The sequence below is a fragment of the Rhinatrema bivittatum genome, chromosome 3, assembly GCF_901001135.1.
Source record: "Rhinatrema bivittatum chromosome 3, aRhiBiv1.1, whole genome shotgun sequence".
Taxonomy (NCBI): domain Eukaryota; kingdom Metazoa; phylum Chordata; class Amphibia; order Gymnophiona; family Rhinatrematidae; genus Rhinatrema; species Rhinatrema bivittatum.
This window is the reverse complement of record NC_042617.1, coordinates 255976762-255989381: the sequence shown is the minus strand read 5'-3', so window position 1 is coordinate 255989381 and position 12620 is coordinate 255976762. Positions and strand designations below refer to the sequence as shown.

The following is a 12620-nucleotide window of genomic DNA, read 5'->3' as shown; positions in this document are numbered from 1 at the left end:
AGTGGGAAGAGAAATAAAAGGGAAAAAACATGCTGCTTTGAACCCGGTTTGCCAGGCTGAGGAGCTTTCTCATGTGTCCTGATCTGCAGGATCTTGCACCATTACAGAGGTGCTTTCTGCTCAGAAACTGCAAGTTTGCACTTACTTGCTGTTTATACAAAATTGTACAAATGATTTAAGTTGGTGAGATCTGTGTAAGGATGTTTCCCTGTACGTACCAGGATCAGTCCAGGACACCTGGGTTGTGACCCCGCACCAGTAGATGGAGACAGACTAAAACTTGTGGGCGGAGCTACATATGCTCCTGTGCCAGTCACAGCCCCTCAGTCTTACTCTGTCTCCAGTAGGTGGTGCAGGTGTAGTCACAGCCTCTGGGTGCCCTGAGGACTGATATTTAGTTTAGTCAGGGTTATTTTAGTTATTTTAGTAATTTTAAGCTCAGTTTGTTTCTAAGGTAAATTTTTTGATTCTAATTTTGGTTAGAATAGTTTAAAAGAAGCTGTCCGTCCTGCCTCCCAGGGGGGTGGGAAGGTTCTGAGAGGACCATCCCCCCTGGTTGAGGCCGCTGCTGAGGGTCGAGGACCCGAACTACCAAAGCAGCAGCGTCGGGGGTGACACCGGGGAGCCCGGTTCACTCACCCCCAACAGGAGCAGGAGCCCCAGGACCCTGGACAGCGGCAGGTTTGATTTAAAAAAAAAAAAAAAAAAAAAAAGTGTATTTTATTTTTCTTTTGTTTTTGTGCCGGCTCTCTGTTTTCTTCTTCGCTGCGGGGGAAAGGTCCTCGGTTCGGCGAGGGGAGTTTTTTTCGGCGTTTTGAATTTTATTTTTATTTTTAATTTCCTTCACGTCTCCCGCGCGACTGTGAGGATGCCTCGGGGTACAATTTGCCGCGCTTGCGGCTTGGCGCGCGCGCGGCTCTCGCGTGAGGGGATTTGTTCCGCCTGCGTTCCGGGCGGGGACGGACCGTCTAGAACAAGCAAGGGGGTCCGTTCCCGGTCGGTGCGGTCGCCGTCGCGAACTCCCGCCGCTTCTCTCACGCCAGCTGACTCCTTCCCGCTCACTGCGGGAGCGGCGGCCATCTTGGCTTCGGTTCATGAAGTCAGGCAGGAATCTGCAGGGGATTCTGCCGTGCCTCCCGCGTTGTCGCCTCAACAACGGCCTTCGGGGGGGGCTTCCACCGGGGGGGCTGAGTCCCCGGATGAGGATGGCGATGATTCGGTCACCTCAGATTCGGAGTCTTCGTTTTCGGCGGATTTTGCCCTCCTGCTGCGCAAAGTTTTAAAATACAAGGGCTGCAGGCGCAAGGAGCTGCATGGCCACGCCAAAAGGGATACTCCACGGAAGAAAAAATCCCGGGATGACCCTGCGACAAGAAAACGGACACCAAGAGGTGTCCCGCAGGATACAGATACCGACTCCACCTCACAAGATGAGGTGGATCCGCCCGACGAGCCCCTGAGGGGGGCCGATGGCGCGACGGGGGACAGTTCTGCCCAGACGAGGCCGGGCAAACCTTCGCAAGCCGGTGATGGGGACGACCCGAAGGTGGTACGCCTTTTCCGAAGGGACGAGCTGTCCCCGCTTATCCCGGCAATTCTCAACGAGTTAGGGGTTGAAGCCCCACCGACAGTCTCTCGCCCCGGAGCAACTATGGACCCAGTCCTGCTGGGACTCACTGGTCCAGCGGTAGCTTTTCCATTCCATTTCTCGGCGTCGGACATTTTGTTTCGGGAGTGGGACACTCCTGAGCTGGGACTGAAGGTAACCAAAGCTATGGATAAGCTCTACCCCCTGCCGGAGGACGCACTGGAACTTCTTCGGCTTCCAAAGGTGGATTCTGCGGTGTCAGCGGTAACGAAACGTTCCACGATTCCGGTCACTGGGGCCACGGCCCTTAGAGACATACAGGACAGGAAGCTGGAGGTGCAGCTCAAGAAGATCTTCGAGGTCTCAGCATTGGGAGTCCGAGCTGCTATCTGTAGCAACTATGCCATGCGGGCTAGTTTGCGCTGGGCCCAAGTTCTACAGGCGAATGCAGGTCTTTCCCCTGAAGAGGCCACGCAGGCAGATCGCCTAGAGGCTGCCATTGCTTATGGTGCGGATGCTCTTTATGATCTACTACGTACTTCCGCTAGATCCATGGTTTCTGCTGTCTCGGCGCGCCGCTTACTTTGGCTTCGCAATTGGGCGGCGGATGGATCCTCCAAGGCTCACCTTGGAGCCCTGCCCTTCAAGGGAAAGTTATTATTCGGTAAAGAGTTGGATGATCTGATGCTTTCTCTTGGAGAGAACAGGGCTTTTAAACTCCCAGAAGACAGGTCCAGAGCCCGGTCCTCTTATTCGGCCAGATCCCGGTTCCGAGGCAACAAGAAATCTCGTCCACAGAGGTCCTCGGGTCAGTCTTATCGCTCGACTTCTTCCCGGGCTTCTTCATGGCCACAGTCCTTTCGGGGGAAACGTTACGGCAGACAGGGAGGCACCCCGTCCAGCACGGGGCCCAAAGCCTCTCAATGAGATACGGCGGGTCCATTCCTTAAGGCAGCCACGGGCCTCCGTTCCAAACGTAGGGGCGAGGCTGACCTTGTTTTTCGAGGAATGGGCCAAAATAACGTCCGATCAGTGGGTCCTCAACGTCATAAGACACGGTTACGCGTTAGATTTTGCACGGACTCCAGCAGACAAGTTCCTGATGTCGCCCTGCAAGTGCCCAAAAAAGACGACGGCAGTGCTAAGCACCCTCCGGCGCCTGGAAGATTTAGGAGCAATCGTCCCCGTCCCTCCCAATCAGCAAGGCGCAGGTCGTTATTCCATTTACTTCATCGTGCCGAAGAAGGACGGCACGTCCCGACCAATTTTGGATCTCAAAGGAGTAAACAAATGTCTGCGTATTCCACACTTCAAGATGGAAACGATTCGGTCAGTGATTGCCTCGGTTCGTCCAGGCGAATTCATGGCCTCCTTAGACCTCACGGAGGCGTACCTCCACGTCGGAATTCAGCCGTCTTTCCAGAGATTTCTCAGATTTTGCATCTTGGGCAGACACTACCAATTTCGGGCTCTTCCCTTCGGCCTCGCCACGGCTCCGCGAACATTTACAAAGGTGATGGTAGTGGTGGCGGCTCACCTTCGACGAGAGGGGTTCCTGGTGCACCCCTACTTGGACGATTGGCTGATTCGAGCCAAGTCCGAGACCTGTTGCCGTCAGGCGGTAGCCAGAGTCCTCCAGTTGTTGCAGACCTTAGGTTGGGTTGTCAATCTCAACAAGAGTCAGCTTGTTCCTACCCAGTCCTTGGAATACCTGGGAGCTCTATTCGACACGAAGCAGGGCAAGGTATTTCTGTCCACGGATCATGCACGCAAGCTTCAGTGTCAAGTGCGTCGATTATTAAGTCTTCAGCTGCCGCTGGTTTGCGATTATCTGACGGTTCTGGGATCTATGGCGTCCACACTGGCGTTGGTTCCTTGGGCTTTTGCTCATCTACGACCATTACAATTTGCGTTGCTCTCCCGATGGAAGCCGGTGTCAGAGGAGTTCCACCTACCACTTCCACTCACGACTCAGGCGCGGGAGAGTCTTCACTGGTGGCTCGATCCGGGCCATCTCTCTTGCGGAGTGTCTCTGTTGGTCCCCGACTGGACAGTGGTGACGACGGATGCCAGTCTCTCCGGTTGGGGAGCGGTCTGCCTAGACAAGTCGGTACAGGGCCGGTGGTCCTCCATCCAGTCGCAGTGGTCCATCAACCGTCTGGAAACCAGAGCGGTGCGCCTGGCTCTGCAAGCCTTCCTCCCGTTGGTCCAAGGGAAGGCGGTACGTGTGTTGTCAGACAATGCAACAACAGTATCATACATCAATCGCCAAGGGGGGACAAGAAGTCCACTTGTGGCGGAAGAGGCAAAGCTTCTGATGAGCTGGGCAGAGCGCCATCTCAACTCCATAGCAGCGTCTCACATTGCCGGGGTCGACAATGTTCAGGCGGACTTCCTCAGTCGACACCACCTCGATCCCGGGGAATGGGAGCTGACGGAAGATGCCTTTCGTCTCATTTGCGATCGGTGGGGGCTGCCCCACATGGACCTGATGGCCACGTGGCACAACGCGAAGGCTCCTCGGTTTTACAGTCGACGTCGAGAGCGAGGAGCCGAGGGCGTCGATGCGTTGGTTCTTCCTTGGCCAACCAACGTGTTGCTGTACGTATTCCCTCCGTGGCCAATGATAGGCAAGATCTTAAGGCGCATAGAGTTGCACCCGTCCAACGTGATCATGGTAGCACCGGAGTGGCCACGGCGCCCTTGGTTTGCGGATCTCGTTCAGCTGTCGGTGGATGCTCCCCTTCGGCTACAGGGGTTTCCGGGGCTCCTTCGTCAGGGCCCCGTTTGTTTGGAGGATGCGGATCACTTCTGTCTCGTGGCATGGCTTTTGAGAGGCAACGTCTAAAGAAAAAAGGCTATTCAGATGCGGTGGTAGCCACGTTACTGCGGTCAAGAAAGCAGTCTACGTCCCTGGCTTATGTGCGTGTCTGGGTAGTTTTTGAGGAGTGGTGTGTCAGCCGAGGGCTAGATCCCATTTCCGCTTCCGTCTCTGATATTTTGGCTTTTCTTCAGGCCGGCCTAGCCAAAGGGCTTTCATGTAGTACCCTTCGTGTACAGGTGGCAGCGATTGGTTGTTTGCGGGGTAAGGTTCGCGGTTCCTCTCTGGCCCTGCATCCCGATGTCTCTCGTTTTCTTCGGGGGGCTAAGCATCTTCGCCCACCACTACATCATCCATGTTCCTCCTGGAATCTTAATTGGGTCCTTTCTTCTTTGTCTGCGGCTCCGTTCGAACCCTTAAAACGGTCTACTCTTAAGGATCTTACTTTAAAGACCGTTTTCCTGGTTGCGATTACCTCGGCTCAAAGAGTCTCGGAATTACAGGCTTTGTCTTGTCGGGAGCCATTCTTGCGGATTTCAGATGCGGGAGTTTCCCTGCGGACGGTTCCGTCTTTTTTGCCAAAAGTGGTGTCACCGTTTCATTTGAACCAGTCTATTGAGCTTCCTGCTTTCGCAGGTGCTGAATACTCGGACCCGCAATGGAAAGAATTGCGGAAGTTGGATGTGCGGAGGGTCCTCCTCTGTTATCTAGAAGTCACTAACCCTTTCCGGGTGTCCGATCATCTCTTTGTCCTATTCTCGGGTCCAAAGAAAGATGGCCCGGCTTCCAGGACGACAATCACACGGTGGCTTAAAGAGGCCATTGGCTCAGCGTACGTCTTACGAGGGAAACCTATCCCGAACGGTCTCAGGGCTCATTCGACAAGAGCTCATGCTGCGTCTTGGGCGGAATCTTCTCAGGTTTCGCCTCAAGAGATTTGTAGGGCAGCTACCTGGAAGTCCTTACATACCTTCATCAGACACTATCGGTTGGATGTTCAGGCTGCGGATTCTGGGGGTTTTGGAGAGAGGGTACTCCGAGCGGGACTCTCTGCTTCCCACCCTCGGTAATTTAGCTCTGGTACATCCCAGGTGTCCTGGACTGATCCTGGTACGTACAGGGAAAGGAAAATTAGTTTCTTACCTGATAATTTTCGTTCCTGTAGTACCAAGGATCAGTCCAGGATCCCGCCCGTACTGTTTTGAAGAAACGGAGAGTCCGCTCATTTCTTTGTTAACTGTTCCGGTTATTGCTTCGTTCCCTCGTTTTGGGGTTCTGTTCCGGTTGGGGGTCCTTGAATGGCTCCCTGTTAAGGTTAGTTATTTAGTTTGGTTGTTCTATTTTTTTGTCTACTTTGACATTACGTATGACTGAGGGGCTGTGACTGGCACAGGAGCATATGTAGCTCCGCCCACAAGTTTTAGTCTGTCTCCATCTACTGGTGCGGGGTCACAACCCAGGTGTCCTGGACTGATCCTTGGTACTACAGGAACGAAAATTATCAGGTAAGAAACTAATTTTCCTTTCTTGTGACTCAAACTTGCAAGGGAGAGGCCAAGGTCAAAGGGCTCCATGTGTAGCCGACCGTGCTCTTTACAATTGCCTTCAGCTAAAAAATATACCCATGATACACCTGAGGTCAATAAAAAAAAGAAAAAAATATCCGGCTGAGCTGGCTCATGAAATTAATTTCTTGGCTTCTGCAAATGCTCTGAGTGCATTTGATGCAGAGAAGAACTTTGAACATATTCCAAAGAAATAAAAAGTAAGCTTGTTGCCCAAAAGAAGTTCTCAGATTGTTAACTGTTTTCAATTTACAGTGTTAATGTGAATCATGGTATAATAATGTGTAAATAACTCCTGGTATAGGGAATTTCTGTACAACAAATGATACTTTTACAGTATTCATGACGTTAACAAATGTGGTTTGGAAATAACCCTTACAGGATATCCTGTATAAAGTGTATTACTGTCGCCAAGTTTCTTACTATGATCACGTGAATCCTATCCAGAACAGAACTAAGATCTGATGCACTGTACCTGGGCATTGAAGTAAATTGTGCAGAACAGATTTCCTTGAGAAACTGAATTCCTGGAAGTGAAGAACTTAGGAGCATTCTAAAGCTCAGATCCTTCTAGAAATAGACCTGTTGACCTCAGAGTTCACCAGGAATACATGTATATTTTATAGTCAAGTATTTGTATTGAATTTCAAAGAAACATCAACAAAGTGGTCATAGTAATAGACAGTTCTGCATATACCATGTCAGTACAGGTTCAAAATGAAATGCCTCTCCTCCACAGGTGTTTAATGCTACATATGTCCACAAAAAGAGAATATAATTTCCTTCATACTGTTGTTTGAGGCACATTGTACACTAAGGATGCTGTTGTTCCTTCCCTAGCAGCATGCCAACATCCCTATCCCCTCCCAGTTTACCAGAGAGCGTTTGCTCCAAGCACTGCTCTCTGATTTTATTCCATGTATGAGTTAATTTATATACATAGTCTTCAGACTAAGGCATATATTTATTTATTTAACATTTTTATATACCGGGCTTCATGCAGAATTTGCATATCAGCTCGGTTTACATTGTAACTGAAAGAGACATGCATGAAGAAATCAAGTTACATAGAACAGGGACTTAAAAACTTGGTACAGAATACATGGGTAAAATAACTTATAACATAATTGAAGAATGAGAAACTGAAAATTATCTTTGATTGTGAAGTGTTATGTTTCAGGCTTGGTTGAGAGTCTTTGGATGGATTATTTGCTAGTGTGTGGATGTTGATGTGACTTATTATCATGATTTGAACGCTTGTTCGAAAAGCCAGGTTTTTAGTCTTTTTTTGAAGTTGATTGGGCAAAGTTCTGTCCGGAGAGAAGAAGGTAGCGAGTTCCAGAAGGATGGACCTGCTAAAGACAAGGCTCGCTTGCTAAGCGAAGTTTTGACGTGTGTTTGGAGAGTGTTTTTGTAAGCTGATCTCGTTGGTCTGGATGGTAGATGAAGTAGAAGAGGAAAGTTGAGTTCCAGCGGACTGCCCTTGTGTATGGTTTTTTGAATGATTGTTAATGTCTTGTATAGTATTCTGTACTTAATTGGGAGCCAATGTAGGTCCCTCAAAATGGGGGTAATATGATCTCTCCTGTTGGTCTTGGTCAGTATCCTGGCTGCGGCGTTCTGCACCATTTGAAGGGGTTTAGCTGGAATTTGAAGGGGTTTAGCTGGAATTTGAAGGGGTTTAGCTGGAATTTGAAGGGGTTTAGCTGGAATGCCGATTAGCAGAGAGTTGCAATAATCGATTTTCGAGAAAATGATTGCTTGGCGTACTGATCTGTAGTCTTGGAAGTGCAGTAGTGGTCTGAGGCGTTTAAGGACTTGTAATTTATAAAATCCCTCCTTGGCAGTGTTATTTACAAATCTCTTTAGGTTTAGTTGATTGTCCATGATGACTCCTAGGTTTCTCACTTGTGCAGAAAAGTTAGGTTGATTTGTTTGGTTTACATTTGACCTTGCATGGTTATTGTCTTGAGAGATAAGGAGAATTTCCGTTTTGTTGGAATTGAGTATTAGATTAAGGCTTGAGAGTAAATTGTTAATGGGCAAATTGTTAATTCAACAGCTAATCCACATTCAGATCTATAATTGGTGTACTGCCAAATTATGATACAGAATTACTGGATAGAAGTATAGTCCACTAATAGTGCTAGGTCAGTAGCAGATAGGCCAAAAGTTAATAGGAGAGAGGTCCAAAAATAAAGGAAAGATATGTGCATAATCCTGTGCATTATAAAGAAGATGAGAATTTATGGGGTATTTAAAGGACAGAAGAATAGGATCGGAGCAGTCTACTCGGGTTTTTGGAATTTCCCCAATGAATATGCATAAGATCAATTTCTACGCACACTTCTTTTGTCGTATGCAAATCTATCTTATGCATGTTCATTAGGGATATCCCAGAAATCTGAGCAGATTGACATCCACCAGGGACTGGAAGTTGCCTGCCCCTGCTATTAACTAACTCACTTCCAAACAAATATTGGCATGCGACAACTTAACAAGAGCAGGAAAAGGGTAAGCTCAGAAGGTCACCAAAGGTCACTGTACATGTCAAAAATCATTTAAGCCATTTCACCAAAAATGAGGCTGCTTTCTACCATATACTTGGCATTTGCAGAGATGCACAGGGGCTTTTCGATCACCCAGTACAAGAACTTGCAGTGCTGAATACTTTCACTTTCCTTTATTAAACAGCTACAGAAAATATTTTGTTGAATTAAAAGAATTTTGCTGGTCACCTTTTTTTTCTTATATAGTGGTGCTTGTCATGGGTTTAAAGACCTCTAATACAGAGTTTATCTCTTCACAGGTTGTTCTCGCGATGCCTTATGATACCCCGGTTCCAGGGTACAAAAACAACACTGTTAACACTATGAGGCTGTGGTCTGCCAAGGCACCTAATGATTTTAACCTTCAAGAGTGTAAGTCACATTTTCAGCTTCCATTTGGTTCCTGTGAACCACACACTTCTCGTCTGTGTGTCTTATCAAATAAGGACCTGTCTACTCCAGGAATAGTATCTAACAGCTGATGATCTGAAGTGGCATTTTAAAGTGGTCCATATCTTTTCTAGATTTGTATTTGTAGGATTTCTTTGAGCTATTTTGAGCCACGGGCATTCAATGGAGTGTTGCAGCAAAAGAATTAACCCCGAATCTTCATTCTACATAAAAACCTGACTCCTGCTCCCCATGCACATTTTCAAAATATAAGACATAGCTTTTCTAGCCACTTTTAAATATTGTTTTTACTTTTCAAACTTGTACCAATTTTGAACACATTAAACTGCATTATATTAACCTAGATTAATCAAGAGAGACCATATAAATAGACAGTCTTTTCTAGTACAAATTCAACATATTTTAATAAACAACCAAGAGGGAATTATCATATATATAAATATATATATATATATACTGATGTTGGTTGGTTTGTTTCTTTTTTTTTGTAATTTAACTTTTTATTTGGAATACAATCAACAAATCAAACATAAAAGTGAGAGTCAGCTGTGTCTCCGAGGAGACTGCCCCGTAATCCAAACTTTCTGTATATCCCTTCCCCTTTCAGAGGTTGGTTTGTTTCTGTGGAAACTGTATTGGTCTATTCATTTGAGTAGTCTTTTTGGGCTAGTCTGGTATGTGTCTCTGTAGGGCACCTTGGTTTTTAATAGGATCTAGATATTAAGTGCATCTTAACATGGGGACTGTGCATCTACTAATTGCCTCATAATTAGTGTGTACAATAGAGCCCTACAAAACCCAAACTCCCAGACCTGATTCCAAGATTCAACTTTATAGAATACCCAAGGAGATCTGGGGTTTATGTGCTGACCTGACATTTTACAGACACCATTAATCCACTTTTCTGTTTCTTCTGGACTCCAACTCAACCAAGCTACAAGTTTTGGAAGTGCTCAGGCTGATGAGGTACAATACCTGAGAGTCTGTATCTGAAGGTATCAGTGTTAATCCTGCAGTATCTCTTTCTAAAATAAGGAAGGGACAGGGAAAATGTTACTGTTCAAAAATATCCCATCACAGCAGCATTCAGCAGTGCACCGTCAATGTACAGAAGGCTCTGAAAGCCACAGGATTTCAGCAGAAGAAAACAGAAACAGCTCATCAGTCCTCCATGCAGCTGAATGATTAAATCATTAGGATGCTGCTTCACTGGTAATAGTTCATTTTTCATCACAACAAAACACACAAGATGAAAACCTAAAGATGTTTTAATAGAGAATGTTTCTTCTAACACTTCAAGGTAACTTGTTGCCCAGAGTATCTGGCTGTATGCATACTGACATTTTAGATCTGAGCACAGGTCAACAGTTTACCTGAGAGCAACTATTTTGTGCCAGCAGCAGAAGCAGAGGAGCGAGTGAGTGGTGGCATTGTTGTCCTCCCACCTCCTATACTAAGATGGATCAAATATTATCACCACTCTGCTGCCAAAAGACATTGTCGATGCTCCTTTTCTAGGTAAACAGCTTCTGGATCTGATCAAATCTAAAATTTAACTGTGGGCTCCTTTACTTCACTGGGCAACAAGTCACTGTTCATTTAGAGCAGAGAAGTTGTCCTTTAGCAGTGTCCATAAGTCTATAAGATATGCAATGCTGGGTCCATGAAGCCAGATAACATAGAGGCATTCAGGGGCAGAGTTAAGCTAGCTGGATAAGTTATCTGGCTAATTCTGATATTTAGCATTAGCTGGCTAACTCTGGTCATGCTGTAGATTAGTCTTGAAGTTAGCTGGATAAAGCTATTTATTATTTAATTTATTTTTATATACCGATATTTGTGGTAGCTTCAAACCGGTTTATCTGGCTAACTTTAAAATAGTTGTGTATGTTCAATGATATGTCTGCACCACTGACTAATCCACCAAAGTTAACCACATAAGTATATCTGGTTAACTATACAAATATTCAGCTACTGGCCAGCTTATCTCCCATTATGTCCTATTATAATATAATGTGTTACCTCTGCTGGTTGAGAGACAGGATGAAAAACCAAACTTATCCATTCTAAAGCCCACCAACTGAAGAACTGTCTTTAATACCACTAGAGACATCATATACAGCACCTATTAACATATAATTAAGCATCTACAAATTTTATATAAACTTACCTTCAACAAAAGACCAACAGACAAAGACATTGTACTACATGAGCTTCCCAGATCACACAAGTCCCTCCTTCAGATGTTTGACATCTTACAAAGACTCCTCTTCTGACTAGGGCCAATGTAGCTATTAGCGTTCTTCACTTTCAATGAAAGAAAAAATTATTTAGGGGAAAACTTTATACAGTTTTGTTGTGCAATAACATATTGTACATAGATTAAACGTCTTGCTAGCCGAATACTTCCTAGGAACATTGTATGTTTCATATAGGGGTTAATTTAAGTTTTTAATTGCCTGCATTGGTACACAGTCTGTGAGAATGTTCTGCCTGCTCCAATTTTCAAAGTGGAAGTACGTGCAAACTTTCATTTTGAAAATTAGCTCAGAAACATAAGAATATAAGAACATAAGAATTGCCATATGGGGTCTGACCAAGGGTCCATCAAGCCCAGTATTCTGTTTCCAACAGTGACCAATTCAGGTCATAAGTATCTGGCAAGATGCCAATCAGTAAATAGATCCCATGCTGCTATCATGCAGTGATAGGTAGTAGCTATTCCCTGAATTTATTTAGTTATTAATAGTTTATGGACTTCTCTCAGAACTTTCAAAACCTTTTTTAAATCCAGCTACGCTAACTGCCTTAACCTCAGCCTCCGGCAATGAATTCCAAAGCTTAATTGTGTGTTGAGTGATTTGTTTTAAATGTGCTACTTATTAACTTCATGGAGTGTCCCCTAATTTTTATATTTTTTTGAAAGAGCAAATAGCTGATTTACATTTACTCATTCTATTCAACTCATGATTTTATGGACATCTGTCATATCCCATCCAGTTATCTCTTCCCCAAGCTGAGCACTCCTTGTTATGTTATGAGTAAAGTCAATAGTGGACCCTTGGGCCGGCTGAGGTGGACAGCGTCCACAGGAGTTAATAAGCCGGGAGGCGGCACTCAGCTGGAGCGGACTGGTGGTGTCTTCACCCTGGAAACCCGAGACCCCCCCAGGAGGAGCCCGTAGGGGTCCGAGTCGCTGGGACTTAGGAGAATTGTGAATGAGTCCGAGATCAGTGGCTGGCTGAAGACAAAGGAGAATCGTGAAGAAGACCAAGGTTCGTGGCTGGCTGAAGACAAAGGAGAATCGTGAAGAAGACCAAGGTTCGTGGCTGGCTGAAGACAAAGGAGAATCGTGAAGAAGACCAAGGTTCGTGGCTGGCTGAAGACAAAGGAGAATCGTGAAGAAGACCAAGGTTCGTGGCTGGCTGAAGACAAAGGAGAATCAGGTACCGGAGCTGGAGTCAGGATATGTAGACAGCAAGTAGAGCCCAGAGCTGGAGCCAAGGCACAGCAGGACCAAACAGAACCTGACCTGGAAGCAAGGCACGGCTGGGACAAGCTGGAACCGGAGCTGGAAGCAAGGCACGGCTGGAACAAGCTAGAACCGGAGCTGGAAGCAAGGCAAGGCTGGAACAAGCAGGAACCAGAGCTGGGAGCAAGGCACGGCTGGAACAAGCAGGAACCAG

General features: G+C 46.3%; 1 protein-coding gene across 3 annotated transcripts in view; it reads left to right on the top strand.

The window, feature by feature from the left end:
• PYGB (glycogen phosphorylase B) overlaps window positions 1-12620 on the top strand; it is a 346630-nt gene that overhangs the window by 141296 nt on the left and 192714 nt on the right. For all 3 annotated transcript variants that reach the window (XM_029594500.1, XM_029594502.1, XM_029594501.1), the window contains exon 6: window positions 8784-8895. In XM_029594500.1, coding sequence (XP_029450360.1) covers window positions 8784-8895 — 112 coding nt within the window. The remainder of the gene's footprint in view (window positions 1-8783; window positions 8896-12620) is intronic.